The 27,823-nt window shown below is 34.8% G+C and overlaps 3 protein-coding genes across 3 annotated transcripts; all 3 read right to left on the reverse strand.

The window, feature by feature from the left end:
* Positions 1–2,569: 2,569 nt before the first annotated feature.
* LOC132307655 (sodium/calcium exchanger NCL-like) lies at positions 2,570–8,988 on the reverse strand. Its single transcript, XM_059805478.1, has 7 exons — positions 8,447–8,988; positions 5,963–6,151; positions 5,662–5,843; positions 4,429–4,568; positions 3,930–4,209; positions 3,164–3,463; positions 2,570–3,031 (listed from the first exon to the last, which is right to left on the reverse strand). The coding sequence occupies exons 1-7, from the start codon at positions 8,820–8,822 to the stop codon at positions 2,783–2,785; spliced, it is 1,716 nt and encodes a 571-aa protein (XP_059661461.1). The 5' UTR covers positions 8,823–8,988; the 3' UTR covers positions 2,570–2,782.
* Positions 8,989–14,703: 5,715 nt separating this feature from the next.
* Positions 14,704–19,660, reverse strand: LOC132307657 (sodium/calcium exchanger NCL2-like). Its single transcript, XM_059805480.1, has 9 exons — positions 18,799–19,660; positions 17,557–17,772; positions 17,192–17,376; positions 16,951–17,096; positions 16,600–16,864; positions 16,320–16,465; positions 15,857–16,112; positions 15,479–15,766; positions 14,704–15,105 (listed from the first exon to the last, which is right to left on the reverse strand). Exons 1-9 carry the CDS (start codon positions 19,196–19,198, stop codon positions 14,878–14,880), a joined length of 2,130 nt encoding a protein of 709 aa, XP_059661463.1. The 5' UTR covers positions 19,199–19,660; the 3' UTR covers positions 14,704–14,877.
* Positions 19,661–20,419: 759 nt separating this feature from the next.
* LOC132309720 (sodium/calcium exchanger NCL1-like) lies at positions 20,420–22,667 on the reverse strand. Its single transcript, XM_059808005.1, has 4 exons — positions 22,560–22,667; positions 21,348–21,437; positions 20,973–21,260; positions 20,420–20,683 (listed from the first exon to the last, which is right to left on the reverse strand). The coding sequence occupies exons 1-4, from the start codon at positions 22,665–22,667 to the stop codon at positions 20,420–20,422; spliced, it is 750 nt and encodes a 249-aa protein (XP_059663988.1).
* Positions 22,668–27,823: the final 5,156 nt, after the last annotated feature.

A 27,823-nucleotide genomic window follows, 5' to 3' on the forward strand; every position in this document is an offset into this window, starting at 1 on the left:
GCCTTAGGACCTGACATTGTACTCGAGACTACTGAGAAGATTAAGTTGGTAAGACAGAGGTTACTTACAGCTCAGAGCCGACAGAAGAGTTATGCGGATAAGCTGAGACGGTCGTTATCCTTTGAGGTGGGAGATCATGTTTTTTTACGGGTTTCTCCACGGAAAGGATTGATGGGATTCGGGAAAAGTGGCAAGTTGTTGCCATGATTCATCGGACCGTTTGAGATTTTGGACCGTGTAGGAGAGGTTGCCTACAGACTTGCTTTGCCACCACAGTTGGATAGGGTCCACATTGTTTTCTATGTATCGATGTTATGGAAGTACGAGCCAGATCCATCTCACATTTTGAGTTGGGTTGATGTAGACATTGATGAGGATGTTTCCTACGAGGAAGGACCAGTTAAGATTCTTGACACACAACAGAAGGTGTTGAGGAACAAGACGATACCAATGGTGAAAGTCCTTTGGAGACGCCATGGAGTCGAAGAGGCTACTTGAGAGCTCGAACAGGAGGTTTGCTCCAAGTATCCAGAGTTGTTTTCTTCTCCAGGTATGTCTTGATTTCGAGGACGAAATCTTTTTAAAGTTGGGGAGAATATAAAGTTTTTGACTTTATCTATATATATATATTTAGGTTAAAAGAAATTTTTTATTTAGCTGTGGGACCCACTTCATTTTATGTTATCATGTGCCAAATGGGATTAGAGACCCATTGTTTCTGTTCCTCTTTTCTCTCCCCGTTCTCTTTCTTCCCCTCTGTATTTCTTTTTTTCTTTTTCTTTTACAACTTCCACTCTTGATTTCTTCCTTAATCCTTGGTAGATTTGAGAGCCGTTTGAGGCAAAACGAAGCCCACAACGAGCTCTACGCGCTAGTGTAAGCAATTTCAGATTTGGTCTTCCTTGGGACTTTGAATTTAGAGACCCATTTTAAGGGTTTTGGCTCACTTTTGAGGTAGGGACACCTTAATCCACTACTTTCTTGTCCCATTGTGAGTTATACTCCTTTGTTGTGCCAAGCATGCTTAATTAGAAGTTAATTGTATCAACGATTATTTTAAATGAATGTTGTCTAGAGAAATTCATGTGTATGAATGTGAATTGTTTTATGTGTAAAGCATACTTAAATGTATTTTGTTGTATCTTAATGTGTTAATAATTACTTAGGAGATGTTGAACATGTTGAATGTTTAATTTTATGGTGTAGAATTTTAAATGCCCTGGCATTGAATGTATGGAACATATATACATGCACATACCATTGGGTTTGCATGAAATGGGAGAAATTGTTCTTGAAATAAATATGGGGAATTTCAGGGAAGTGTTTTTGATGAAATAGTTTTATGTGAAACCCGGTCGCTGCGGGGTTACCAACGGGCCGGAGGTTAATATAGCCTAGAGGGGACTAAGGAGTCGCCCTAGCGTGGTTGAGCTAGCTGGGCCCCATAATGACGCCGCGGGGTTACCAAGGGTCAGAGACACTAGCCAATCCTCCTCTCGTGTCGCGGCGGGGCTACCAAAGGGCGGGCTATATTAACAGTTTGGAAACGATATTTTGGATTATAAAAATGAGGAGCGACACTAGCATGCATTGCATCTCATACCATTGCATTGGATATACTTGAGATTGAATCGTTATGCTGTATTATTTCCCGACATTGTATGATCCCCATTTCCCATTGGCCTATGCTTTGTTTGGATTCACAAGGACACAAGATGTGTGTCTTAAGTGTCACCTGCTGAGCTTTATGCTCACCCTACTATTTATATTATTTTTTTCAGGTCTTGGAAATGAACTGGTGGACGACAATCCACCTCAAGCTTGAAAGTTGTTAGAAGGTTGTTTGCTATTTTGTATTTTGACCGTTCTATGTATATTCGTAGTTGTGGAAATGTAACTAAGTTAGTATTCATGGCCTTGTAACTTAAGAACGAACTTATCTTTTGTTTGATATAAATGAAACTAATGCAATTATGGTATATGTTTCCATGCAATTGTATCATGTAACGTTGTAAGACAGAGACTTTAAATCTTTACCATGTATTTTGGGACTGTAATTATGATAATTTAGATTAATTGGTGTGTGGATGTTCCACCATGAGAGGAACTATGTTGAGGTATAATGAACGGATGAATGGGATGCTGGATGATATTATGTGTTTTGTGTATTGGGACAGGTTGTTGAAGGCCCATTTTTAGGGGAGGTTATGCCGAATTTTTTTTAAAATTTTGGCATCAGCTAGGGTCGTTACAGCAACGGTGCCGGTTGCTCTAGCGTGAAAACATATAAAAATTCTAAATTGATATTTTAACTTTTAACCACTTATTTAAATGGTTGTACAAAACAAACCATTTTTTGCTATATATATATATATATATATATATATTTACCGTTTCACTACTTACAATACCAGACAGATCATTGTTTATTTACTCGTGTTGCAGACTTTCTTTCATCCAGACAAATTATTTTGAACTATTCATTATCACACCCCTTCACTATTTACACTTTTTTTTTTTTACAACACCTGCACAGGATACACATATAATGTTATATATATCCACTACATACGCGAAAAATATGTTATATATATATTTTTTCTTTTTTTCACACTTATGGAGTAGACCACATGTCTCACCTGAATTATTACATAGATTTATATATATATTTCTTAAACCTTTTATTATCCTACATCAAAATTCTGTAAAGCATAGTCAACCCCACATTTTCTGGTAAATTAACAACAGTTACCGGAGGAGAGCACCGCCAACACCATTGAATCTATGTCCAGCCCAAATAGGTGTCAAGAACGTATACGAGTGCCAGGGAGAATGGGTAAAGCACGAAAGCCATTGCAGAGGACCAAAGAGGGAAGGTGGTGTGGAAGCTGGCAAAGGCACCCATCACAAGGCAAACAATCAAAATAACCAGCACTTCAGACGAGAAGTCCCAGCTCAATCCCCTAACATAAACAAGCCCCAAAAACACTGATAGGGAAAGCGTGTTGGTCATGGTTACAGCACCGTATAACTGCAGCAGAAAATTCCTAGAGATTAGATACTGTTTCAATATATAGCACTTTGCACAAGAGTTTAATATCTCATAATCACTAAATATACATGCAGATTAGACACAAGAAAGAAAAACAGAGGGAAAACAAACCTCCGAAAATGCTAATGAGGCAGATCTCTCCTTTTTCTGGCTGGCAAAGATGATTTCAGTCACTGCGTCACTGGAGGTTGCCATAGGCAGCACAATGAATGAGATAAAAAAAGAAGGAATGCTGGTGGCGTCGGAGAAATTACCAACCGCATCTACCAAAGGATTAGCAAATGCAGCAGCAATTACAATTCCCAGCAACAATAACAATACTGCTTTAAATATTGTCCACCTAGGATTTCCAGCACCCTCAGTGGCTTCATCACTTTGACCCCCCAAAAGATAATGTTCTCTCTTTGTTTGCTGCAAATGCATTTCCATAATATTACTATCCCAGTGGTACTAAGTGCACAACAGGTTTGACTGGCATAACGTTCACGATTGGATTAAAAAAAGTTAGGCCTCGAACAATTTGGCAAAGGAAAAACTACTCCAATAAAGGGCAGGATTAAGACAGATACGGATGACACTAAAAATATTAAGCATGCAAATACCAGTATTTTTATTTTCTGGATCTTCCAAATCATTCCGGCAGGAAATCAGGACCCTTTTTCTGATCCTTCCACAAAAAAAAAAATATATTCTCTTCATAAAAAATAGGAGGTAGAACCAATAAAGATTTCTATTTCAACCCTTCTGATCCTTCCATAAAATATATATATATATATATATATATATATATATATATATATATTTCTTTTTCAGTTCATCCCTGGAGTTGAATACCTCATTCAAGAACTGTTACGGGATTCATCGTGACAAAACATACCTTGTGATAATCATCCAGGTAATTTTTTGCGCCAGGACCACCCTCATGAGAAGAATCCCCAGAACACTTGGCCTCCTCAAACCATCTTTCGATTCCCTCTTTGAACTCTCGCTTATCAACTTTAGAATCACGAGTTAAAATGTCAAAATCTTTCATCACTTTATCCACGGCATCTTCCTGATCCAAGTTTACATTATCAAACTGAATTCCTACAATTAGTGCTCTCAATTCAGCATATGAAATAAATCCATCATTATCCCCGTCAATCATCTTAAATAGCCTGAAATAAAACAAGAAATCACCCAAGTTTTCAGTAAGGAAAAAGCTATCAAGGGAGCATTCTCACTGGAGCTTCCCACTGCAGCAACTGGATTGAGAGAAGTATCTCAGGCTAATGGCTGCAAGGGGAAGCTCAACGTGAGAGCGCCACCTTGACAGCCTTACTATTGCAATAAAGGCTGCAGCAGGAGGGATTCATAAATGTATTAATAAAACTAACTTTTCTACAATATCCTGATTAACCGTGCCATCATCATTGTGGAACTTTTCAAAGGAACCCAAATGTTTCAAAATTCCGGCTTTTACATGCTTATGCTTTGCAAAATCAAGTCGTCTGCTCTGGATCCAGGGTTGAAAAACCTGCATAAAATTTTAAAAGGGAATTCAAACTAAAGCACAGACATCAATATTCAACTCTGATAACCAGCCGAACTATATGGCTAAGAACAAAACTCACTGTCAGGCATCAACACGATAAATAGGACTTCCTACACATCAGCATTTATTAGTGCCGATTAGAATTTACACATCAGAGAAAAATAAATATGCAAGTGCACAGGGACTATATATATATATATAACATAACAAATATAAATTTCAAAATAAGAAGAAGAAGAAGAAGAAAATTATTCTAATTTGCACGCTAAAAAGAAGAATTTTAAGAATAAGAAGTAGAAAAAGAAAAATGAGAGAACTTTAAAATAAAAAAGTTATGTGTTTCAATTGAGGAAGGAAATTTTGACTTTTTATTTTAAGGAATTTGAAAAGTAAAAAGAAAATAAAGAGATGATTTAGAAACAACAAAATTTAGGGGCACTATATAATTTTTTTCATATATATAGAAAAAATTAAAAAAATTATTACATATATTATAGATTGCGGCCAGCTCAGGCAGGCACGTGCCCCCCTTGGCCTTCATTGGCTCCATCCCTGCCAATGTAGTTGATGTCTCCTAGCCGTCGGTTAGTTTTTACGCCCATTCATTATAAATGGAATTTTTTTATTATACTTTTCAGACATATTACAAGTATTCTATAATTGCAAATAAAATAGAAGTAAGTGCACAAACAAACAAGAAAATCTTGATATAAATTTTGTAAAACACAGTCAATCTTGATATACCAGTGCCAGGGGGAACTAACTGCTACAGGAACTATCTACGACCTCAACTTTTTCCCAGTGAAAACACTCACTAACCAAGAATAAAGAGATACTTTATTTTCTATCCAATACTAAACAAGGATATAGCCCAAATGATAGAAAAGTTCGGCATCACACGTTTTTATTTAATTGTGATACTGGTAACGTGATTTCGAGATTTCTTTAGGCAGTGATCCGAGTGGTACAATTATCCTGTACATTTCTACAGTTTACAGAAAAGTTGAAAATAGTTGGGACAAAATTATATGCACAATAAAATGCATATTTACTGCATAGAATATAAAATGATCACCTGATAAACGCAATAAGAAACCAGTAGCGAGAAAGAGATAATAAGTCCAATCAAGACTGCAAAATGTCTTCCTGAAGTAGAATTGAGAAGTTGTGGTAATTGGACAACTAAAAAGGGCACTACAGATATGGCCATAATCCTTGCAGTATAGCTGGTCCAGATATCAGTAGAGACACCAGATTCTGCATATATAAATGGAGCAACTTTTGGATTATGTATTATTCATTAACGAATTGGCTAAAACTCAGCGTACAAGAAAAGAATCAAAAGATGACATGTATAAGACAAGCCTATGATATACCAGTTAAGCTAAATCCCTTAGTATCTTTTCCATCTCTTGCAATTGAATCTTGATCAAGGTCACACTTGCCAACAACAACACATGTTCCCCATACTACAGTAAGCAGCATCACTGTTGACCCAGCTAGCAACCCCATGCCAACAGATATCTGACTCTCGGCAGTTTCTGTACTTCCAGAGATACCTGATACTGTTATTAAAAGAAAGAGGAATTAGATGCAATTAATACACATTATCATTCATAATTTTTTGAGAATTAACCGAAAATATTCAAAACTATACATAATAGGCTAAAACCAAAAGCACCAAATTGGTGTTTCTATTGAAATATATATTATATATATGTATTATATTCTGTTTTATTTTTCTCTTCTTTACTCCTTGATTTACTCCTTGATTTATTTCTTTTTCCTTTTTTCCTCCTTGATTTACTTCTTCATTTATTCCTTTTGTTTGCAACTTTATTCCTATACTGTGTAACAATACAATATAAACAAATCTACTACTAAAAGCAATAAGAGGAATGTAGCCTTAATGACTCTTGATCCATGAATGTAGGCTTTAGTGTCGAAACATGTATATACTGTATTCTTTATCTTTCTCTTTTCTATCTTTCTATTTTACATCTTATATTTTCGTATCTTAAATTTAACATGGTATCAGAGCAACGATCCTAGATCGTTTGCACCAAAGTTTACTTGCCTTCTCTGTGAGCTCTGCCATATTTTTTTTCCTTCCTTCATTGATTGCAGAGAGCAGTGAAGGAGAAGACAGTAAAATCTAATCCGTTTCTGGTTCAGATCTCTCTTTGTTTTCCTTTTTCGATTAACCACGCACTTCTAAGCGACGTCTTGCGTCGTCACGCGCTGACACTCCTGCGAAGTAGATCTGACTCGCGCATCACTGCCCATGGATCTGACTCGCGCTATACGCTCCTGTGAGTAGATCTTACTCGCGCTACACCCTCCCGCGCGCTCCTCCTTTACCGACGGTAGTCAACCCTCCGAAGCGGTGATCGACTCACAATCGTTTAAGTTCCTGGTCAAAGAGAGGCTATTTATGTTCTAGCCGTTGCGAGGTGTGTTATCTCCAGCCAAGTCCTTCAATACCACTTTCCACGTATTTACGCGCTTCGCTGCTTTCGTTACTATGCTTAGTTTGGCGAATATCCGACGTCATCTCCGAATTCGCCTTTGGTTATAGAGGCTTCCTTTGCTTTACTTACAGTCGTCAACATCTCTCATGCTGGCAACCTCATTCTTTCACCACAACGACTATTTTTTCTTTCCTTGGTTGGTTTCCACCACTTGAAAAATTTGGGGGTAGTGTTTGCCTTATTTTACTAGGTTTGTTTTTGGTGGGGTTTGTTTTTGAGTTTGTGATTTGTTGAAAAAAAAAAGGCAAAAAAAAAAAGCCCATTTTATCGGCTTGGTTCCGACCCATTTTATCGACTTTGTTCCAACCCATTTCCCGGTTTTGTTCCGGTCATGCTTTTCGCTCCACTACCGTTTTCAAAATTCCTTCTCCAAACTCAAGTTGGCTTCGAGAAACCCATCTTGAGTTTGCGGGAGAATATTAATATATATATATATATATATATATTATATTCTATTTCATTTTTCCCTTCTTTCCTCCATTATTTATTGCTTTTCCCTTCTTTCCTCATTGATTTACTCCTTTATTTATTCCTTTTTTCTACAACTTTATTCCTATATATTGTGTATCAATACAATGTAAAGAAATCAATTACTACAAGTAACAAGAGAAATGTAGACTCAGTGACTCTTGAACCATGGATGTAAGTTTTAGTGCCGACCCATTTATATACTGTGTTCTCTATCTTTCTCTCTTTCATCTTCTTATTTTACTTCTTATATTTTTGCATCTTAAATTTAATAGTTTCAACTTTCAAAAATTCATTTTTCCAACCAAAACACTGGGAATCTCATCATTTTTCTTATTTATTTGGGTTCTCTTGGTATTATTTGCAGACAAAAAGAAAAAAGAAAAAAGAATATATATATATATATATATATATATATATTATATTTTACAAGTTTAAAAGAAAAGCCATTCTTATTTTTATTTTTATTTATTTATTTATGAGCAAACGCATAAAACGTCATATATATTTTTATCTTAGGCGTTCGTGTAATTATTAAAATAAATATCAGTCCAATCTAAAGAAACAGATTATCATGAGGTGATTGTGTTAACTTAGATAGCTGAAACACATGGTAATTTACAAACTCTACTGAAACACACGGAGAATATACTGTAAAAGGAAAAAGGACAAAAAAAAAAAACAAAGGTGAGTAAAAATCATCAAGCTATGCTATTCCCATGAAAAGTGAAAGAAAATATTTCAAATTTCTTTATCATTTTCTCTAACATTTCCTTTTGTAAACTTTCTAAGTAAACAAAGAGAAGCAAAATTCAAATCAAAACTAAGCAAACTGAGATGGTAATCAGATGACATACGTACCGAGAATGAGCATAGCATCTGGTAGAGCGCCGAGCGTGGGAAGCAAGAGGCCTCCAACAAGACCAGGTCCAAGAAGCTCCAACAAGAGCTCGCTTCCACTGTATAGGTACGTAGCAGCGAGGAACATCAGGTAACCGTAGACGATTATGAGGAAGAGATTGCCGAGTACGGTGGTGGTGCAGGGCAGGAAGCCGTACGTCTGATCGCAAGACTCGTCCGCAAAGAACCGATTGAGCTGGAGAAATTGCGGACCCCGCAAACCATCTTGGACACTGTCGGAGATAAGATCTGAGGATGGACGGCCGGTAGAGAGGGTGCAGAGGATGAGAAAGAGGAGAATAGTTGAGAGCAAGGTGAGGGATCGTCTCTGAGCCATGTTTGGAGCTTAAACTTCTTGATGTGTGTGTCAGAGATGGATATGCATATCTGTATCTGTATATACTATATATACATATATTTCTAGAGTTAATCTGTGTCTTAATGTTACTGTGTGTGTTTGCGACCACTAACCCGCGTATGGAAGTGAATTATGGTGGGAAGACAATTCAAATTTTGGTTGGTGATGTGTGATGTTAGAACATACTCCCTTCGTTCTACTTTAAGTGATCAGTTGTTTTGTGTTGTCAGTTCTACTTTAAGTGATCAGTTGTTTTGTGTTGTCAGTGCCGTTTAGCTTAGGTTGTATTTCGTGGTCATATTTCTTGTAGATGTCGTAGGGTTTCTGTTGTCAATAAAAAATAAAATAAAATAAGTAGAAGACAAGCTTTTAGTTTAAAATTGCTTTGCATGGAGATTTGTTCCAAGTTTGGGCCTCCACCAATTAGGAAAATTAAAAAGTAGGCCCACGTAGATGTTGAGCAGTTTGATTCCTATATCAAGATTGGGTCCAATGTTGGCTGTTAGCCATCCTCTAAACTTTAAAACGTGTGAAGACATTATTGCACTACGACTTAAACCACCACCAGAAAACATTATATGGAGCACCCTTGGTCCCCCCCGTTTCTCGTCGTATCCTGTGGCGTCTGCTTTTGGATTCTGGGTCAAGAAAGGTCTGCGCTTTGTGTCAAACGGGTTGTGAAGGGTATCTACGTATCTTTTTGTATCAGTTGTTTGTGTTGTTAGTGCCGTTTGGCTTAGGTTGTATTAGAAAATTGGGGAAGAAAAAATATTCATTCATTTACAATTTTATACAAGAGACGTCAATAAATACAGAGTTCCCTAAATAGAAAAAGAAAGAAAACTCCTAAAATCTGTAAGATAATTCTAGAAAGATATAATATGGTACAATAATTAGAAAAGGAAACAAAATTTCTTGGTGGAAATTCTTTCATAGGACTCAGAGAAAATTAGGGCGCAATACTCCCCCTCAAGTTGGAACATGAATATCAATCATGCCGAACTTGTAAAGAAGACGTTGAAAATGTTCACTTACTAATGGCTTCGTAAAGACATAAAAAAATTACGAAAAAAATATATATATTACAATCTAACATAAAAAAAAAAATTATCCATCAATTTTTGGTAAGTTATTTTACATACTCCTTCCTCGACTTCAATCTCGATATATACATTTGCCAAACACCGAAAAAACAAAAATAAAAAAAATATATTGTACGTGAAAAAAAAAATTAAAAATATTTACGTCAAAATAAACGGAATCTTAGTGTCATTAGGTGCACAAACAAACTATTTAATAACATCCGAAACCTAAGTTACACAATACTTCTCAATAGGTGTCGTTCCCATGCTCTGAGCGCTTTTCCGCTCTCACGCTATGCGCAAACTCTTGCTCAAATTCTTAATGATTATAATTTAATTATGTCGCTCTCACACTTCCACTCTCGAATCCGTTCCCACTGTAACTTGATCCGAAACCATAACTCCAATCATTTATAATGCAATCTTGCTTTGGACTAATAAAATTCATTATTTTCAGTGCGTGCAATCTCAATGTAAATCACGCAGTTGGAACCTTAGGTGATCCTTTAAGGTCTCAGTCAATAGGATGTATTAATGGTGGCCCCTAAAAATTTAATTCGTCATATAAATTGATACATGTTGGGTAGATTGGTACAATTTAATCAATATCATATTCATTTCTATTCAACGGATGGCTAGTTTTATAAATTGATACTCCTAGTTTTTCTCCAATTTCCTACCTTTTCTATTAGAAGTCCTACTTTTTTTCTCTTCTTTTTATTTTTTATTTTTTTTTATATATTCTTTTCCTTCTCTCAATCTCTCACTATCTCATCTCATATCTTCTTTTTCCTTTTCTTTTTTTCTACTCTCTCACGTCTTTGAGTATCTTTGGACTTTTTATTTTGTTAGTAGTGTGTTTTTAAGTTTTTTTTTTTCTTAAAAGAATATTTCAAATAAAAATTATTAACTATTACCAATAATAATATACAAAACATTCAAAAAATCACTTTTAAAATTTTCGGCTCAGGTCTAAAAATTATGTTGAGCTGAGCAGGTCATACAATACGACAAAACACAAGTTGTTACAAACAACCCCGTGCTCTCTGTATCAACTCTTCTCTCCATTTCTCTAAAAAGTCAATGCGACAAAGCACAAGTTGTTACAACCAAAAAAACAGGTGAAAGAATGAGTAGCCATTTATGTATGTATAACAAATTACTTTTCCCTCCTGTTTTAAAACCGTAAATATATGAATTACTGTCACGATTCTTAAAACAAGCCACTTAAAGTAATTTTAAAAAAAAAAAAAAATTATGTAGATACCCTTCACAACCCGTTTGACACAAAGTGCAGACCTTTCTTGACTCGGAATCCAAAAGCAGACGCCACAGGATACGACGTGAGAAACAAGGGGGACAAAGGGTGTCACAATCACCAAACCAAGGGAGTTGACCAATCGTCGGCGAACCATCATCATGGAAAGCGTCGTTGGAAATAACAAAACACCACCAAGAACAGAAATCAGCAAAAAATCGAAGCACCGAATGATATCCAGCTTCACAGATTTTCCGGCAACAACTAGCCATGACCCATAGTCAATGGCGGCCGGAGGAGAGGCAACTTTGATCAGAGCTGTGACGTTTCCGATTTTTACCATTTTTAATTTTTCTGAAATTTTGTCGCCGTAAGGGCATTCTTGTCTTTTCTCTTAGTTGGGTCCGTTTGCATTTTGTGCATGCTAATTCATATGAGTAATATAGTATTTATGTGGTAGTGTATTTAAATGTGTTTGTGGTACAAATAAAAGCAAAAGAAAAAGGTATAAGAAAATAAAATACTTGGGACCCACCACCACCAACTTAAAGGTCTTGAGACCACATTTTGGTCTCTATCTTTCCTCTCCCGCTGGTTCTCCTTCTTCCCTCTCTTACTTGCGTTTTTCTTTTTCTTTGGGAAGCTAACTTTAATCTTTGATAACTCTCTCAATCCTTGGAAACTTTGAGTGCCGTTTGAGGCAAAACGGAGAGCACGACGAGCTCTACGCATTGATGCCAACAATTTCAGATTTGGTGCTTCTTTTGGCCTTCGAATTTCTTGACCATTTTAAGGGTTTTGCTCCAATTTGAGGTAGGGGCTCTTAATCCACAATTTTTTTGCTCCTATGTGAATTACATCTTCTAAATTGTTGCAAGACATGCTTAGTTGTGCTAGTTGTAGTTTAAAAATAGTTAAAACATGTATATGTGAGAGCTTGTATTAAATGTTTTATGTGAAAAATGTGCCTACGTGATGATTTGTATATGTTTGTTATGCTAGATGTATTGTTGTATGAGAGTATGTTGAAATTTCTTGGGAAATTCTTGCGAAATTATGCATTGCTTACTTAAATTGAGTTGGTTGTGGAATGATGAGTATTAGCATGACATAAATGCATCTATGCATTTACATTGGGCAAGAAATAGGAAAAATTGACTTTGAAATGAAAAAGGGGAGTTTTGAGAAAGAATGTATTGATGAAAGTGTTTTGATAAAATCCGGTCGCTGCGGAGTCACCAACGGGCCGGTAGGTTAATGTAACCTAGAGGGAACTAGGGAGATTGCCCTAGCATAGTTGAGCTATCTGGGCCCTATAATGACGTTGCGAAGTCACCAAAGGTCAGGGACAGTAGCCAATCCTTCTCTCGGCGCTGCGGAGTTACCAAAGGGGGTTACATTAACGGTTTGAAAGTGATGGTTTCGAAAATGGGGAGCGACATTGGCATGCATTGCATCCCATAGCATTCTATTGTTTATAATGAGACTTGTTGTTATGTTGTGTTATTCCGACAATGTATGATCCCCATTCCTATTGTCCTATTCTTTGGTTGGATTCATAGGGACACAAGAGATGTGTCTTAAGTGTTACCTAATGAGCAATTTGCTCACCCCACATAATTAATATTTTTTAGGTCATGGCAAGGAATTGGCGGATGATAATCCACCACAGAGCTAAGGGAACTTAAGACATTTTTGAATGTATTTTGTGGGACTTAAACTATTCTTGTAAAGTGCATGACACAAAATGTATTATTTTTGCAATATGTAAAACATGTGGATTTATCATGTATATGGCCATTTGGGTAATGTAATTAAATTCGTATCATGTTAATCCCCGTATATCATATAACGTGTTGTAAATTACTTTATCAACGGGGTGGTTATTATTGCAATTAAATGTTGAAATGTATTTTAGTTTATGTACGTGAGTGTAGTGGCACAGTGTTTAGACAGTGGGTAAGGATAACCCAAACCAGTCCACGTGTAGCTTCCTATACGTCGACCGGTATCTTACAGTCCAAACCAGTCGACGTATGGCATCCCGGTATCATGTGCCAAACCAGTCAACGTGGCTTTCCATACGTCGACTGGTATCTTGGCAGTGGGTTTTCCCACTGTTCATATCCAAACTAGTGGACTTATGGTGTGGATACGTCGACTGGTTTCCATCACTTATGTAGTATGTGTTTAGTTTCCCAAAATTACACCTTGGCATCCATTTGAAGTTGCACGTAATTATTTTATGACCCAATAAAATGCCATAATTATATTTTAACCCTCGAAAGGACTATATTACCCCAAACCTTATTTTATTTGTTATGTGATACAAGTTAATGACCGTTGTACCCTTGAGTCTCAATTTATTGAATTGTAACAAATTACTAGTTTGCCCTTTTGGACCTTGTTATTTAAATTTAATGTGAAAAGACCATTTTACCCTTGGATGATTTTGGGTCGGGTAAGGACCCGTTTAATGATCCGGATCCATGAGGATTTGGGTCGTTACAAGACCAAGAGAAAGGAGCAGCCAACCTGTTGCAAGAACACGTCCAACGCGCAACAACCCTAAACATGAGAGAAACTCCGGCACGCAAGACCAAGAAAACAACGCACCACAAGAACTGAAAAAATCCTTCTCAAATATCAAACCCGACAATAGGGAATCCCTTACAACAACCAACCGTAACCCAAAAAACATGGCCACAAACGAAAACCCGACACTTACAAGCAATTGGCCAAAAAAAAGTAGAACTAACAGAGAAGCCAAGAAAACCAACCAAATACCTGGATTAAAAGGAAAGCACAGTGGAGATTGGCCAAAAATCCATCCACCTATCAAAACTTTGGATTGAACAACCCATATTTATTGGACGTTTGTCACCCGAATTGTCATCCATAGTGGTTTTGAACTTAAGGCAAAAACTGCTTATGAAGAGAATTGAACAGTGTCTCTTTCTTTTTCTTTATTTTGATTTTGATAATAAACACTACTTACACTTACTAACCAACAAGGTTTAATAATTCTTATTATAAAGGAAAAAAGAACTTATAAACAAGATTAATATCTGTTTTATATGGCTTTAAGTTTAATAGGGAGTTCAAACTGGAGTGATTTGAAGAATCCTATCTAAATTTGGAAGTCCTCTGGCCTTTTCATTTTTTTTTTTTTTTTTTTTTTTTTTTTTTTTTTTTCAATAAAAACTATTTTTGGATGGTATAAAAAAGTATTTTTTGACCGTACAAGTTTTGGCCTATCTGAGAGTATGATAAATGTAGTTTATGGTAGGTATGGTTTGCCATATACAATTCATAACATTTTCTACCGGCCGCTTTGACTGGTACATTTACATCGATATTCGTTCGAGTCCGTTGCATCGCGATCGCAACTGCGAACCATATATAAGTAGGAGCGTATTCTTGATGGAAAATATTTCTTTGTGGAGTGTTCTAAATACTGTATCACCAAACATTATCTAATATCTCATCAAAGATTAAGAAGACTCGTGGTAGACGAGAATTTGAAGAGTGGGATGTTTGTTATATACAGATTACAGAGCAAAAGTGTAAAACATATACATAACAACCAACTATATAAATTGCCAAAAGAATGCCTTCCATCAAATATAACAAATCAAAGAACACAACATAACACAACTTGTAAAACATCATTTGTAATGCCACCAGAAAACTATCATAAAAGGTAAACCAGGAGCAAAGACAATGGGTATAGCAGGTATGCCCCGACCGACGTGCAAAGAGGGAAGCTGGAGATAAAACTTGAAGCAAGACCCATTGTAGCAGATACTATTAGCACAACCAGTAACTCAGCTGAGAAATCCCATGACAATCCGCGAAAATAAATTATGGACAAAAGAACAGAAAATCCAAGAATGTTGTTCATGAACACTCCACCATAGATCTGCATTGATCAGTAAAAATAATATGTCAATACTTCTGACCATTGCAGCAATTATACTGTTTTATAGCTTAGTATATGGTTCACATAACTGGCATTTTAACCGAACTTACTTGTCCAGACATGTTAGTGCTATGTAAGTACATATAGAGACAGCTACACTGGCTATAATGAATTTTCCTATAAAATGACGTGACAGAAGCATTTTTGAAATGATATGAGATTAATTAAATCGCCACGTTGTTCTGTATGTGAATTTATGTCTAGAATTTTTGTTCATATACTATACTCAACAGATTAATCATGTTTTGCTACGAAGTAGTTCTTGTGCTTTATCTTGTCTGCGCCAAATGAAAAGAGAAAAAGAGGGACAAACCTCAGAAAATGTTAAAGAGGTAGTTCTTGGCTTCTTACGGCTTGAAGCTTTGATCGCTGAAGTTGCAACTCTAGCATTAGTAGCCAACGGGACTAGGATGAATGAGATGAAGAAAGATGGTAAACTTGCTGCATTGGAGAAATTCTCAACACTTTCTATAAGAGGTTCCGCGAGAACTGCTAATATAACAATTCCAACCACCAAAAGCATTATAGCCTTTATCCATGCCCATGGAGACTTGTCTACACTTCTCTCGTCCATCAACATGTCGGTTTCTTCCCATGTTCTCTGCATATAGTCATTTCACAAACATTATATATATATATATCAAAGTAGTTATAGTATTGAATAGAGCAAGCCATATTATTATGAACTTACTTGATAGATATCATCTTCAGACTCCGCTGATTTAGGAGTATGAATGTTAGATGAACTAAGCCATTTTGAAAAGCCATTTACAAATTCTTCCTCATTAATCATTTGATCTTGATTTACATCAAGTTCTTCCATTATTTTTGCAACTGCTTCATCTGCATCCAAAGATACCTTACCAAACTTGATATCCGCAATCAATTCCTTTAATTCAGGTTGAGATATGGAGTTATCTCCATCGCGATCAAAGGTCACAAACAATCTGAAATTCAATAGACGATTGATCACTATGAGAAGCATATATAATGTGCATTTTCTACGACAGTGCCTTCAGAGAAATGTGTAAACAATTCATGTATGTCATATGCCTAATGCATTACTTAAACTAATCTAAATGGTTGCAGTGTACCGAGAAAAAAAAAATTCAATCAATTAGCTACTAGCTAGCGAAAAGCAAATGCCACCTAACCTTTTTATAGCAGGTATATCCGGTGTTCCATCTTCTGTGAAGAGGCTCCCAAGTGCATAGCTTTGGACATGAGCAAGAATTCCTGCTATTAGGGTCTTCTTCATTTCGTGTTCTTTCCTTTTCTTTTGAATCCAAGGTTGGAAAATCTGTCAAAATTTTAAAATAAAAGTTAATATATCTTCAGCAACTTCATACTTGTAATTCAACTTCTTTCTGAACATGGTACTGAATTGCAATTGGACTAATGGTCTGTACTTTTTATGACACAAGATGAGTTTACCTGATATACATCTTGCAATGATTTTCGCGAGAGAAACCTTTTGTCCAATGCATGCTTTGTTTCGTCAAGCCATTTTGTGAATCCAGTAACAAACTCATCCTCGGTAATTTTCTTGTCACCATCAAGATCGAACTCTTCCATCACCTTTTCTATTGCTTTATCCTTGTCCAAATCTGATTTTCTAAATCTGATTTCGAGGAGAAGTTCTTTTAGTTCAGCAAACGATATAAGATCATCGTCATCTTGATCAATTTCCTCAAATAGCCTGCAGTGTAATAAATTAACAGTGAGGGACAACAACTTTGGAATGCTTATAACTGAAAAAAAAGAGTTGCAAACAATCTTAGTAACCTTCTTATTGCAGATACATTTGGCGAGCCATTATCAGTGATGAGCTTTTGTATTGTTCGTTTCTGCAAATGTTTTAGTATGTCTAGTACGAAATGCTCGTGCTTAACATATTCTAATCTTCGCTTTTGGATCCAAGGTTGGAAAAACTGCAAGATTTACAGAGACAAAAGTATTACTATGAAATGCTACTTTGCAGAAATATAGGAAAATTGTTGGACAGCAAGTATTGAGGCGTCATTACCTGATAGAAGAAGTACAATAGCAAGAACACAACAGAGACAACAAGAGAGGTAATAATCACGACGCGTTCAGCAGAAGAAGATAAACCGAAGACTAGTGGGATCTGGATGATTATAAATGGTATCACTGACAAAACCATTATCCTTGCCATGTAAGTAGTCTCCGAATCTGTACTTATACCATAACCTATAAAATGCACAAGAAGAAAGCAAGTTAAGAGCCATTGGTAAATCTATAGGCATTTGAAGGATGCCACATTACTCTGGCACTTCTTTACATAAAATTTATGTCAACATATCGTCAATTAACAGAAATAGTTATTAAAATAAAAAAAAAAAAAGGAAAATCTAGAGAAAAAGAGCTAACCAGTCAATGATGATAACAATTTCTGAAAGGAGTTTTGTGTGGGATTTGAACCAACTAAAGTATAAGGCCCAGAAGTATTAGGGAAGTCTTGACTGCCAACAATAAGGCAGGTCCCCCAAAGTACTGTGAGAAGAAATATTGTTGATCCGGCCAGCAAACCGACCCCGGTTAAGACAAACTCTTGGGCAGTCTCTTTATTGTTCAATAGTCCAGATGCTGAGAATAGATTTTCATACCAATAATATTAAAAAATAAAAACACAAAATACAGTTAAAGGCAATATCTAAATCCAAGGCAATTTTTGAAGCATTGTGTAGGACATTCAGAGTATACCACCATCAATATCAAGATAACCAATTGATTATCCCCATTTTATAAAATTTAATTCAAATGTTGATTTCTATTATGCAATTCTCTGAACTACATTGTTTTCTTTCTTCTTTTTTTTTTTCGATGTGAATTTGACACAACATAGGAGAAAGCGCCCTTCAATATTTAAAATTTAAAAGGGCGTTCTGTCATATTCATACTACATTGTTTTCTTTCTTCTTCTTCTTTTTTTTTTTTTTTTTTTTTTTTTTTTGAATGTTCTTGATAATGTGTTAGAACAGAAAGAGTTGTGTTGAAATGTCTAGTTGACTATAATAGAGATGTGATTAGATAAAATTATAACCACATTTTGGAGAGAGGTCACAAGATTTGATCGCCTAGATTATCAGATTAGATGACCTGTTATGCCTAGTCAGTTGCGTGAGACTACATATACAAAGCTGGATGTTGATAAAATCAAACTGTACAACATTGACTAAAAAAAGGGAGATTATTCTCATGTTATTACATTAGAATTTTGGTCTACCTTATATATTAATGCCATTAGTTGGCAACTCATCATGAATTAACCTATAAATTTACTGTCAATTTGATTTGTTTAATATAGCCATGACTTAAATATGGAGCACCGAAAGTCTACAAGTCTCCTAGAAGAAAAGTACACGCTACTAAAAGTCACCCTGAACATCACATAACAGCCTGACTTCTTGTCTGCAATTAATCAAGCCATTTTTAATATTGTGTTCATAATAAGCATTCATTGAACTCTTCGTCTACTAAATATCAAACATATCAAATTTACTTCGCGTAGATGAACTTAAAAGCTGAAATAGAATTAAAAAAAACCAGAGAAACTTGATGAAATTTGGTACCACATATCCATTTAAGTAAAGAAGAAGAAGAAGAGCATACCGAGAAGTATCAAGGACTCTGGGAGGGCGCCGAGGACATGGAATGCACTAGCACCAAAGACACCGGGACCAAGAATCTTGAATATCCTTTCGCCCCCAGAGGCGACGTAGGACTCTCCATGAAACAGCAGGAACTCATACACCACAATTAGGAAGAGATGGCCTATCATACTGTTTGAGCATGGCAAAAAACCATACATTTGCTCACATTCTTCGGCAGAATCAATTCCTTTGCGACGTAGTATGGAGGAAGGTGGTTGTGTTTCTCGAACATCATCAACACCATCTGAAACCAATTGAGTAGAGCTGTATCGTAGAGACCGGCCTGCAGTCACCCTGAGAAAAGGTAGCACGAGAAGAAGAAGAAGAGCACAGTATGCAGTTTTCGAAAAATTTCCCATTTTTAATGGTGGGTGATGGAGAGAAATGAAGATAATGGAAATGCCCAGAAGGCAATTTTGGTGAGACAAGACAATGAATTGAGGTTCATTTATAGAAAATTATAGAATGTGGACTAATTTGAAATGTTTTCATAGAGGAAAGTTTTGCTAATTTAATTGAATGGGAATTGGATGATGCATAGTTAAATTGCATTTCATGTTGTAAGAAAATGAGAGAACTAAAAAAAAAATTTGTGCAGTTAAGGAGTGTAGATGAAGATCAAGTATAAGGTTTCTTGCAAGTAAGTAATTTCCTTGGTCATGATATATAATCTGGTCTTCTGGCTGCTTGACTTAATAAACACGTTTGCGTAATAATGATATTTTTGGTCCATTTATTGAATAGTCTTGAGCAAATCTTGGCTCCACTAAGTTGGAATGTATGTGGAAATAGCATAAGGTTTTTTTGCTTGACAAGCACTCGGAACCAAGAAATTGCAGAAATTTCGATGAACTTGGAGATTGCGAAGCAATTTAAGTCTACAAAGTCAACAGAGCTTTTGTCACCACAAACCTCGCTAAACCAAGATCGTAATCAAGTTCGGTTTTTGTATTCTTTCAGACTTCTATTTTTTGATATATTTTGGCATATCAACCAGGCTAGGCCAACTTTTGAATGGGCTTTGTTTGGGTGCTTTTTGTGGGATTGTGCCTATGGGCTTTTTTTGGCCCTTTTGCCTTTTTTGTACAGTAACTTTGCTTTTTAATACATTGAATTACAAAAAAAAACAAAACATTTTGTGTTAGCGGTCGTTCGATACATATGGGTTGGGTCTTTTATTTATTTATTTATATTCAGGGCATTTTATTTGCTTAGCTTGGGCTTCAACTTTTTTATATACGTAGTATTTGTTTTCAACAGGAACCATATTATATGTACAGCTTTTGTTTTTGTTTGATTGGGTTGGGCCTGTCCAGCTAAAGCCCAATCAAATTATGTGCACAGTCCGCCTGTAAATATATTTCTCGATTAGGTACCCTCACCTCCCTTTAAAAGAATTGCAAATATTACACTCAAATATATATAATTGTTTTACACGGATTTATTTATTTATTTATTAATGCCTTAAGAAAAAACACACTAATTTGTAATACATTAACTAAAACAAAATAAAAGAACAAAATCAAAATCAAAGTTGGGAGTCATGTTACATATCAATTTTGGTTTGAATATGCTTTAATTTAGGCAATTTTGGTGCATTCAGCCGCAGAAAGAGTAATAAAGAAGGTAGACAATGAGAAAGACAGCGGGTACAGCAGGTATGCCACCATTGATATGCAAACTGGGATGATGGACACCAAACTTGCAGTAACACCCATCACACCATAATCCAGTAGAACCATCACTACTTCTCCTGAGAAATCCCACGACAATCCCCGAAAATAAACCAACACTAATAGTACCGAAAAACCAACAACATTGTTCATGAATACTCCACCATAGATCTGTATCAGTACAAACATATTATGGCAATGATTTTGCCCATTATCCTTGGCTTGATCAAAAGAAGCTGGATTTTTTTTTTTCAATTAGCAAAATGAATATACGATCAATTGGAATTCTTATGCAGAATGTAGTCAGTTGTCACCATTCTGTATGTAAATTCTGGTTAGTATTGTGTGTTTTGCATAACATTACTCAAAACACTAATAAAAAATTTCCCATTAAATTGTTCTTTTTATTATATATGTCTAGTGTACTCCAAGTCGTGAATATAGAAAGGGAGAAACAAACCTCAGAAAATGTTAGAGAAGTTGTTCTTGGCTTCTTCCGACTTACGGGTTTGATTGCTGAAATTGCAACCCTAGAACTAGTAGCCAGCGGAACTAAGATAAAGGAGATGAAGAAAGATGGCAGATTTGGTCTTTTAGAGAAATCCTGAACACTATGCACAAGTGGTTCTGCTAGAACTGCCAATATAACAATTCCGACCACCACAAGCATTGTAGCTTTTGTCCATGCCCATGGAGACCTATCAACACTCCGCTCATCCATCAACATCTCCGTTTCATTCCCCTTTTTCTGCATAATCATTTCAAATTTTCATATATGATCACAATTAGTAACAGTATTGAACTATTGATGTTAATTATGAATTTAATTACTTACTTGATTGATATCATCTTGAGATTTTGTTGAGTTATGAGTGTGAGTGTAAGATGAGCTAAGCCATCGTGTGAAGCCGGTGACAAACTCTTCCTTAAGGCATAAGTGAGGGGGTTAGTAATCATAGTATGAAATGTTGAGTTTAAGGTTTGCCTATTTATTTGAAATGGTTGGGAGTGGATAAATATTGCATTTCATTTCGAAAATAAATGTTAAAAATTATTAAAACGTGTTAAGGTGTATAAAGTAGGGCAAATGACATCTAGAATCCACGTGGTTTACATATTATGCACTTAAATAAAAGTATGAACAATATTTCAATAAGGTCCAAATTGACTAATTGACTTTTGAATATGAAAGTAAATTTACATATATGACCTTAAGGCACTCAACCATTATTTAAAAGAAAAATTTGGAAGGAAGTTGATGAGGTAGCTTACGTTTTTACCCCTCCTCGTATGCAACTCAATTTGGCGGTAAACAACATAGTAGTTTGGAAGATGAATGCTTGTTGGTACTGGTACTTGAGAACTTATATGATGAATATTTATGACTTTTTTTTTTATTTTTTATATATGTTGGTGAATTAGTAAAGATAATATAATATATTCTACCACAGTTCAAAAAATTATATTCTATCAATATATTTGGTTGTTTCTTGAAAACAACCAAATCAGACCAAGCAAGAAAAGTATAGAAAACAATTCAAAGGTATTTTTAGATATTTTTTTGAAGTGTGGTAGAATCTATTATATTATCCTTACTAATTCATCAACACATACAAATCAACAAGTCATAAATATTATCTTTCGAAAAAAAAAAAAAGTCACATAAGTTCTCAAGTACCAGTGCCAACAAGCATTCATCTTCCAAACTATTCTGTTGTTTACCGCCAAATTGAGTTGCGTACGAGGAGCGGTAAAAACGTAAATTATCTCGTCACCTTTCTTCCAGATTTTTCTTTTAAATAATAGTTAAGTGCCTTAAGGTCATATATGTAAATTTACTTTTATATTCAAAAATCTATTAGTCAATTTAGACATTATTGTAATATTGTCCATATTTTTATTTAATTGCACAATATGTAAATCACGTGAGCCTTAGATGTAATTTGCCCTATAAATTAATAATTTTATCAAGTGAATATGCATGAAACCTAATAATTGCAGTGACGTCGTTCGGGTGCTTGCATGAATCATGTTTGTCGGCCCAAACCTTGTATGCACCATGGCTTGCTTGATCCTGATTTTGGGCCGACTTGGCCTGATTGGAACCCAATGGGGCCAGACCTAGCCCTTCAAAGTTGGGCAATTTATTTTTCATTTGAGGATGGTCAGAATTCGGATTTGCAACCCATGATTTTCAAAAGAAATAATTGGGGGAGACTTGTTGTTTAAGTAGTATCTTCTCTCTTTTTAATATTGGCTTCGTTTGTTTCGACGTAAAATAGTTTTTAAATTTTTTTTTTTCTTAAGTAAAATATTCTTTTATTTTTACTTTGTTGGTATTTAACAAAGGCCTATGTTGAAGTTGAGGTCGAGTCCATTTGGTGTGACATGTAAAATAACTTATCGAAAATTTATGAAGAAATTATTTTTGTAAAATTTTAATATTTTTTTTCTTCGTAAATATTTTACGACAACCAAATATCGAAAAATAAAAAAATATTTTACGTCTAAGCAAACGGAGTCAAATGTAATGTAAGAGAGTTCGAGTCTCATAAAAAAAAATATATATATTGTGGCATGCAACTCGTGTTGAGTTTTTTGTCTTTAGAACTTTGAGTGTTGGACAAGACATGGTTGTGCTAAATTTGAATTTAATTTCAATAGAAAAAAAAAAAAAAAAAAAAATTCATGAAAAATTTAAACCTTAAAAATTTGCCACTTATATATTGATGCACCGTTTTGTAGACTTCGACCTAAAGAGATAATCTCAAAATTTTTATATCCCTTCTACGAAAAAATTAATGATTCCTGGCAATAAATAAAATTTTTATGTGTGAAATCTGGATTGTGTCTCCATGCAATGACTGAGACTGAAGACTGGCTTGTAATTTCAACGGTCTAGATTAATTTTTCGCTTAAAGATCACGAAAAGTCCCACAGTGGTCACTTTATATGTTTATTTCTAACTCATATGTTGGGTAATTCAGTTTAATAGTCCACTTTTGGACGTTGCATGAACTTATATAAAGTTACCACGATATATCCATTAATTATGGCCAATTTGGAAAAATATTAGATGTGGAATTCCAATGCCATAGACTTTAGTTATAGAAGACAATCAAGAAATTTAGTAACATTTTGTTTCGTTCAACTTTTTAAAAATACTTCTCAAAAATATTAAAAACAAAACACTTATTATTTTAATTTGGAATTGAAGTTGACGAATCCCACTACTCGACGGAGATAAATTAGGTGGCCAATTTCTTTAGGAAGACCAATGCTGTCTTTGAAAATAATAATAATAAATAAATAACCAAGACGTAGACGAATAATCCTGCATATAATTGTTCCTCATTTTGTATTTTTCTGGCTAACCACACATGATCGAGTCAGCATGGACCACCACATGATGAATTGAGATCTAAGTCACGTCAACAACTAAGTTACAAAATTAAATGTGTTGAATAGAATTCCAAGCTCAGACCAGGACCCATAGAAAATAAATTTAAGTTGTACCAAACAACGAGTCCATTGTCAAGAACACCATATATATCTATACATCTTGAGCTGCCTAGCAATTCAACAATCCAAATGGAAATTGGACTTTCAATTTCAGTGATGTCGACGACATCAACGACGATATTTATATCTAGGTTTTGAATTTCTTATTAATTCGTATATTCCATATATGTAAAAATTTGAACCAGTCAAGTCCTTCTTTGGTTTTTACAAGGAGGAAATTCCAATCAGTTCACACGGAAAAATTGAAGTTGGTTGTTATAAATTCTTGGAGTCATGGCTTATATTTCACACCAATATTAATTCAACTGCCTCACTCTTAACAAATAATTTTTTATCCAACTTTCTGCATATCAACGACCTAATTAATTAGACATGTTTTTATAAGTATTTAATGAATTACAAAATTCATTTAATTTACATGGACTAAACAATCAGTTCACTTTTTGTCTATAAAATCATGGACTAAACAATTCTATAATAATGTCATGATGCTCAAGTTCACATTAGTCACATGGAAGGAATGAATTTCTTACACGAAAAAAATATTTTGAAATAAAAAAATAAAATTAAAAACATGTAGGCATAAAAAAGAAAAAATAAATAAGGAAAAACATTTAGGAATTATTTTCCGTAGTGGTAGAAGATGACTTTATTTAATAAATCTATATAAAATGAAAATTAATCAAAACCAAATAAATAAAAACAAAATATAATTCCAAAAAAAAAAAAAAAAAAAGATAGATAGATAGATAGACAGTAGATTAGTATCAAGAAAAGACCCAGATTCATGTGGGTGTGAAGGAAGGTTGGAATACAAATATAGTGTAAATAAAATATTATGTATAACATTATAATGGTGTATATAATATATAAATATATAATACGGAGTATATAATGGGTAAACAAAAGAAGAAGAGTAAGAAATGAGTATGTGTTGCTGCAATGGTGGAGCATATGTAGTTAAGAATGATAACAGAGTATATATATACATGGAGTATATATAAAATCTGTATATTTTTATCTCAAAAATATATGAAAAAACTCAATGACATTTTTATCTCAAAAATATATAAAAAAAACTCAATGTCCAAATGACTCATTTCAACTACCGTCTGTTAACTTATCCTCTTGAATAGTTGAGAGGAGTTTAACTTTTGATAAAAATAAAAAAGAGAGGTTTACTGCAAAATGCAAATAAAAAAGAGGTATTAATGCAGTCCACCCTATAATTTATAATTTGAAACACAAGTCTTTACACTATAAGCTCAGCCCCGCAAGAGAATGTTTTTGGATCCACCCCTACCAAACATACCTTCCAAACTGTCTTTCTCAGATGTACATTTATGATGTTGTGACTAAAATTTTGTTTTAGGTGTAATCGTGTTGTAATTTGGTTTTGACCGAATTTTTAATATTCTTATAGTTTAATATATAAGGGCACTTAGGATCTTTGAAATTGGTGTGAGAGAGCACTTGAAAGCTGCATATTAGAAAGTGAGAAAGGGGGGTTTTGGAAGTTAAACCTTGTAATTTCCTATTTTTAACATAGTGAAAAATTTTGTCGGATTTTCACCGTGATTTTTTAGAGAATGAAATTTTTAGTTAGATCTTCACCACAAACATAAACTTTACACCTGGATTGGTCAATGGATTAGATTTCAATCTGTATGAATTTTGGTCAATCTGATCCGTTAATAATTCGATCCAGCTAAATATAATATATAATCGGTATATAGTTGATGAAAAAATTAATCAAAAATATTGTTTACACAGTATTTTACAATGTACAATATTGAAACTCTTCATTATTCCATTTTTTTTTTCATTTTTTGAATTCTTTTCTTTCTCCCATTGATTTTTTTTTTATTTTATATATGTAGTATTTATTGTTTTTTTATAATCTACATAAGAATCAAATATCTAATTTCTTCTCTATTTTTGTTCATATTTTTTTGGCCCTTCACTCTTTCTTTCTTTTTAATTTATTTTGAATATATTAACAAAAAAAACAAACTTCTTAGTGGATCGAATTGTCAGAAATTGATTTAATGATAGATAGTTTGTCCGGTCATTACATCGGATCTAACCAAATCAAATATTTTTTTTTATTGGATGATGTAATGTTTCCAAATTTTACCATCTTCCAATTTTTGGATTTTTCTAATTTTTCGAGGGTATTTTCGTCTTTCCTCATTTCGCGTGTTGGACACCGTGGGGTATGCCGGGTGTGTTCGAGAGTTGATTGGGGCATTTATTTGAGTTTAGGACTCCTAGAAATACAATGGTTGTCATTTTTGCATTTTTTCGTTTTTTGGGCCGGACGGTCTCGTGTGGTACCCGCTACCAGAATTGTTGCATACAGGGATTTTAGTTGGGTCCATTTATATTCCATACATTTTATTTAATGTGCTTTATGTGAGTTTTATGTAGTTGTGTATATATAATTGTGGTGAGAATAAAAGAAAAAAAAAAAAAGGAAAATGTTTTAATTTTTGGTGAGGCCTGTGATGTTCCCGATTTTCAAGATTTTTCATTTTTCCAGAATTTTGTTGACGCAAGGGCATTTTCGTCTTTTCACGTTTCGCGTACGGATATTTTAGTTGAGTTCACTTGCATTTCATACGTTTTGTTTTATGAGCTTTATGTGGCATTAGCTTGGTGGTGTATTACATATATGTTTGTGGTGTAGGAATAAAAATAAAGAAAAAGAGAAAAGAAAAGGTTGGTGGTGGGACTCACCACTCATGTTTTTAGTGGTCAAGAGATCACACATGGCCTCACATTCTCTCTCTTCGCTAGTTTCTCTCTCACTTTCTCAAACTCCAATTTTTTATTTTTTATTTTTATTTTTTCTTCTTCTTTTATTTCAATCTTTAAAGCTTGATAACTCTCTCATTATTTGAAATTTTGGAGTGCCGTTTGAGGCAAAATGGAGAGCACGACGAGCTCTACATGTGAGTACCAACAATTTCAGCTTTGAGCCTCCGTAGGGATTTCGATTTTGGAGACTCATTTTGAGGGTTTTGCACAAACTTGAGGTAGGGGCCCTTAATCCATGCAATCTTGTACTTTTGTGAGTTATCTTCTCATAAATGGTTGTTTAGCATGCTTAATTTGTATAGTATCTAGTCAATTGCTTAGTTGTTGTGTATATTGGTCAATTGTGTAATTATGTGTGTTGAATGATCTATGTGAAGAACATGCTTAAGTGTTGATTTTTCAAATGCCTATCATGCTAGATTTTTATTGTATGACCACATGTTGTAAATTCCTTGGAAGTCCTTATGAACCATGCTTTGTTAATTAAATTTGAGTTAGTTGTAGAATGATGGACATAGACATGGCATTGATGCATTCATGTGTCAACATTGGGCATGAAAAAGGGAAATATTGTTTTGATATGAAAAATGGGGATTTTGGGGAAGAAGTTTGATTAAAATTTTTTATGAAAACCCGGTCGCCGCGGGAGTACCAAAGGGCCGGAGGGTTAATATAGCCTAGAGAGAACTAGGGAGATTGTCCTAGCGTGGTTGAGCTAGCTGGGCCCAAAATGACGCCGCGAGGGTACCAAAGGTCAGGGACACTAGCCATTCCTTCTCTCGTGTCACTGTGGGGTCACTAAAGGGCGAGTTATATTAACCGTTTGAAAGTGATGGTTTTAAATGTGAAAAAAAATGGGGAGCGACATCGACCTGCATTGCACTCCCATTGCATCATATTGTATATATTTGAGATTGATTGTTATGTGATATTGTCCCGATATCGTATGATCCCCATTTCCTATTGCTC

Source organism: Cornus florida, unplaced genomic scaffold (assembly GCF_030987335.1).
Source record: "Cornus florida cultivar Cherokee Brave unplaced genomic scaffold, ASM3098733v1 CherokeeBrave_3.0.0_Hap2_Chr05, whole genome shotgun sequence".
Taxonomy (NCBI): Eukaryota; Viridiplantae; Streptophyta; class Magnoliopsida; order Cornales; family Cornaceae; genus Cornus; species Cornus florida.

Excerpts from the sequence above, each read along its gene's own strand:
- LOC132307655 (XM_059805478.1), bottom strand. The coding sequence starts at position 8,822 with ATGGCTCAGAGACGATCCCTCACCTTGCTCTCAACTATTCTCCTCTTT. Across the intron at positions 4,210-4,428 it reads AATCAGGATATTGTAGAAAA|GCTATTTAAGATGATTGACG; the intron begins GTTAGTTTTATT and ends GTTTTATTTCAG. Across the intron at positions 3,464-3,929 it reads ACCTGGATGATTATCACAAG|CAAACAAAGAGAGAACATTA; the intron begins GTATGTTTTGTC and ends ATGCATTTGCAG.
- LOC132307657 (XM_059805480.1), bottom strand. The coding sequence starts at position 19,198 with ATGGGAAATTTTTCGAAAACTGCATACTGTGCTCTTCTTCTTCTTCTC. Across the intron at positions 17,377-17,556 it reads ATTGTTATCATCATTGACTG|GTTATGGTATAAGTACAGAT; the intron begins GTTAGCTCTTTT and ends TGCATTTTATAG. Across the intron at positions 16,466-16,599 it reads CATTGCAAGATGTATATCAG|ATTTTCCAACCTTGGATTCA; the intron begins GTAAACTCATCT and ends AAATTTTGACAG.
- LOC132309720 (XM_059808005.1), bottom strand. The coding sequence starts at position 22,667 with ATGAAAAATAAATTGCCCAACTTTGAAGGGCTAGGTCTGGCCCCATTG. Across the intron at positions 21,438-22,559 it reads CAAGCCATGGTGCATACAAG|GAAGAGTTTGTCACCGGCTT; the intron begins GTTTGGGCCGAC and ends TTATGCCTTAAG. Across the intron at positions 20,684-20,972 it reads CTTCTCTAACATTTTCTGAG|ATCTATGGTGGAGTATTCAT; the intron begins GTTTGTTTCTCC and ends GTACTGATACAG.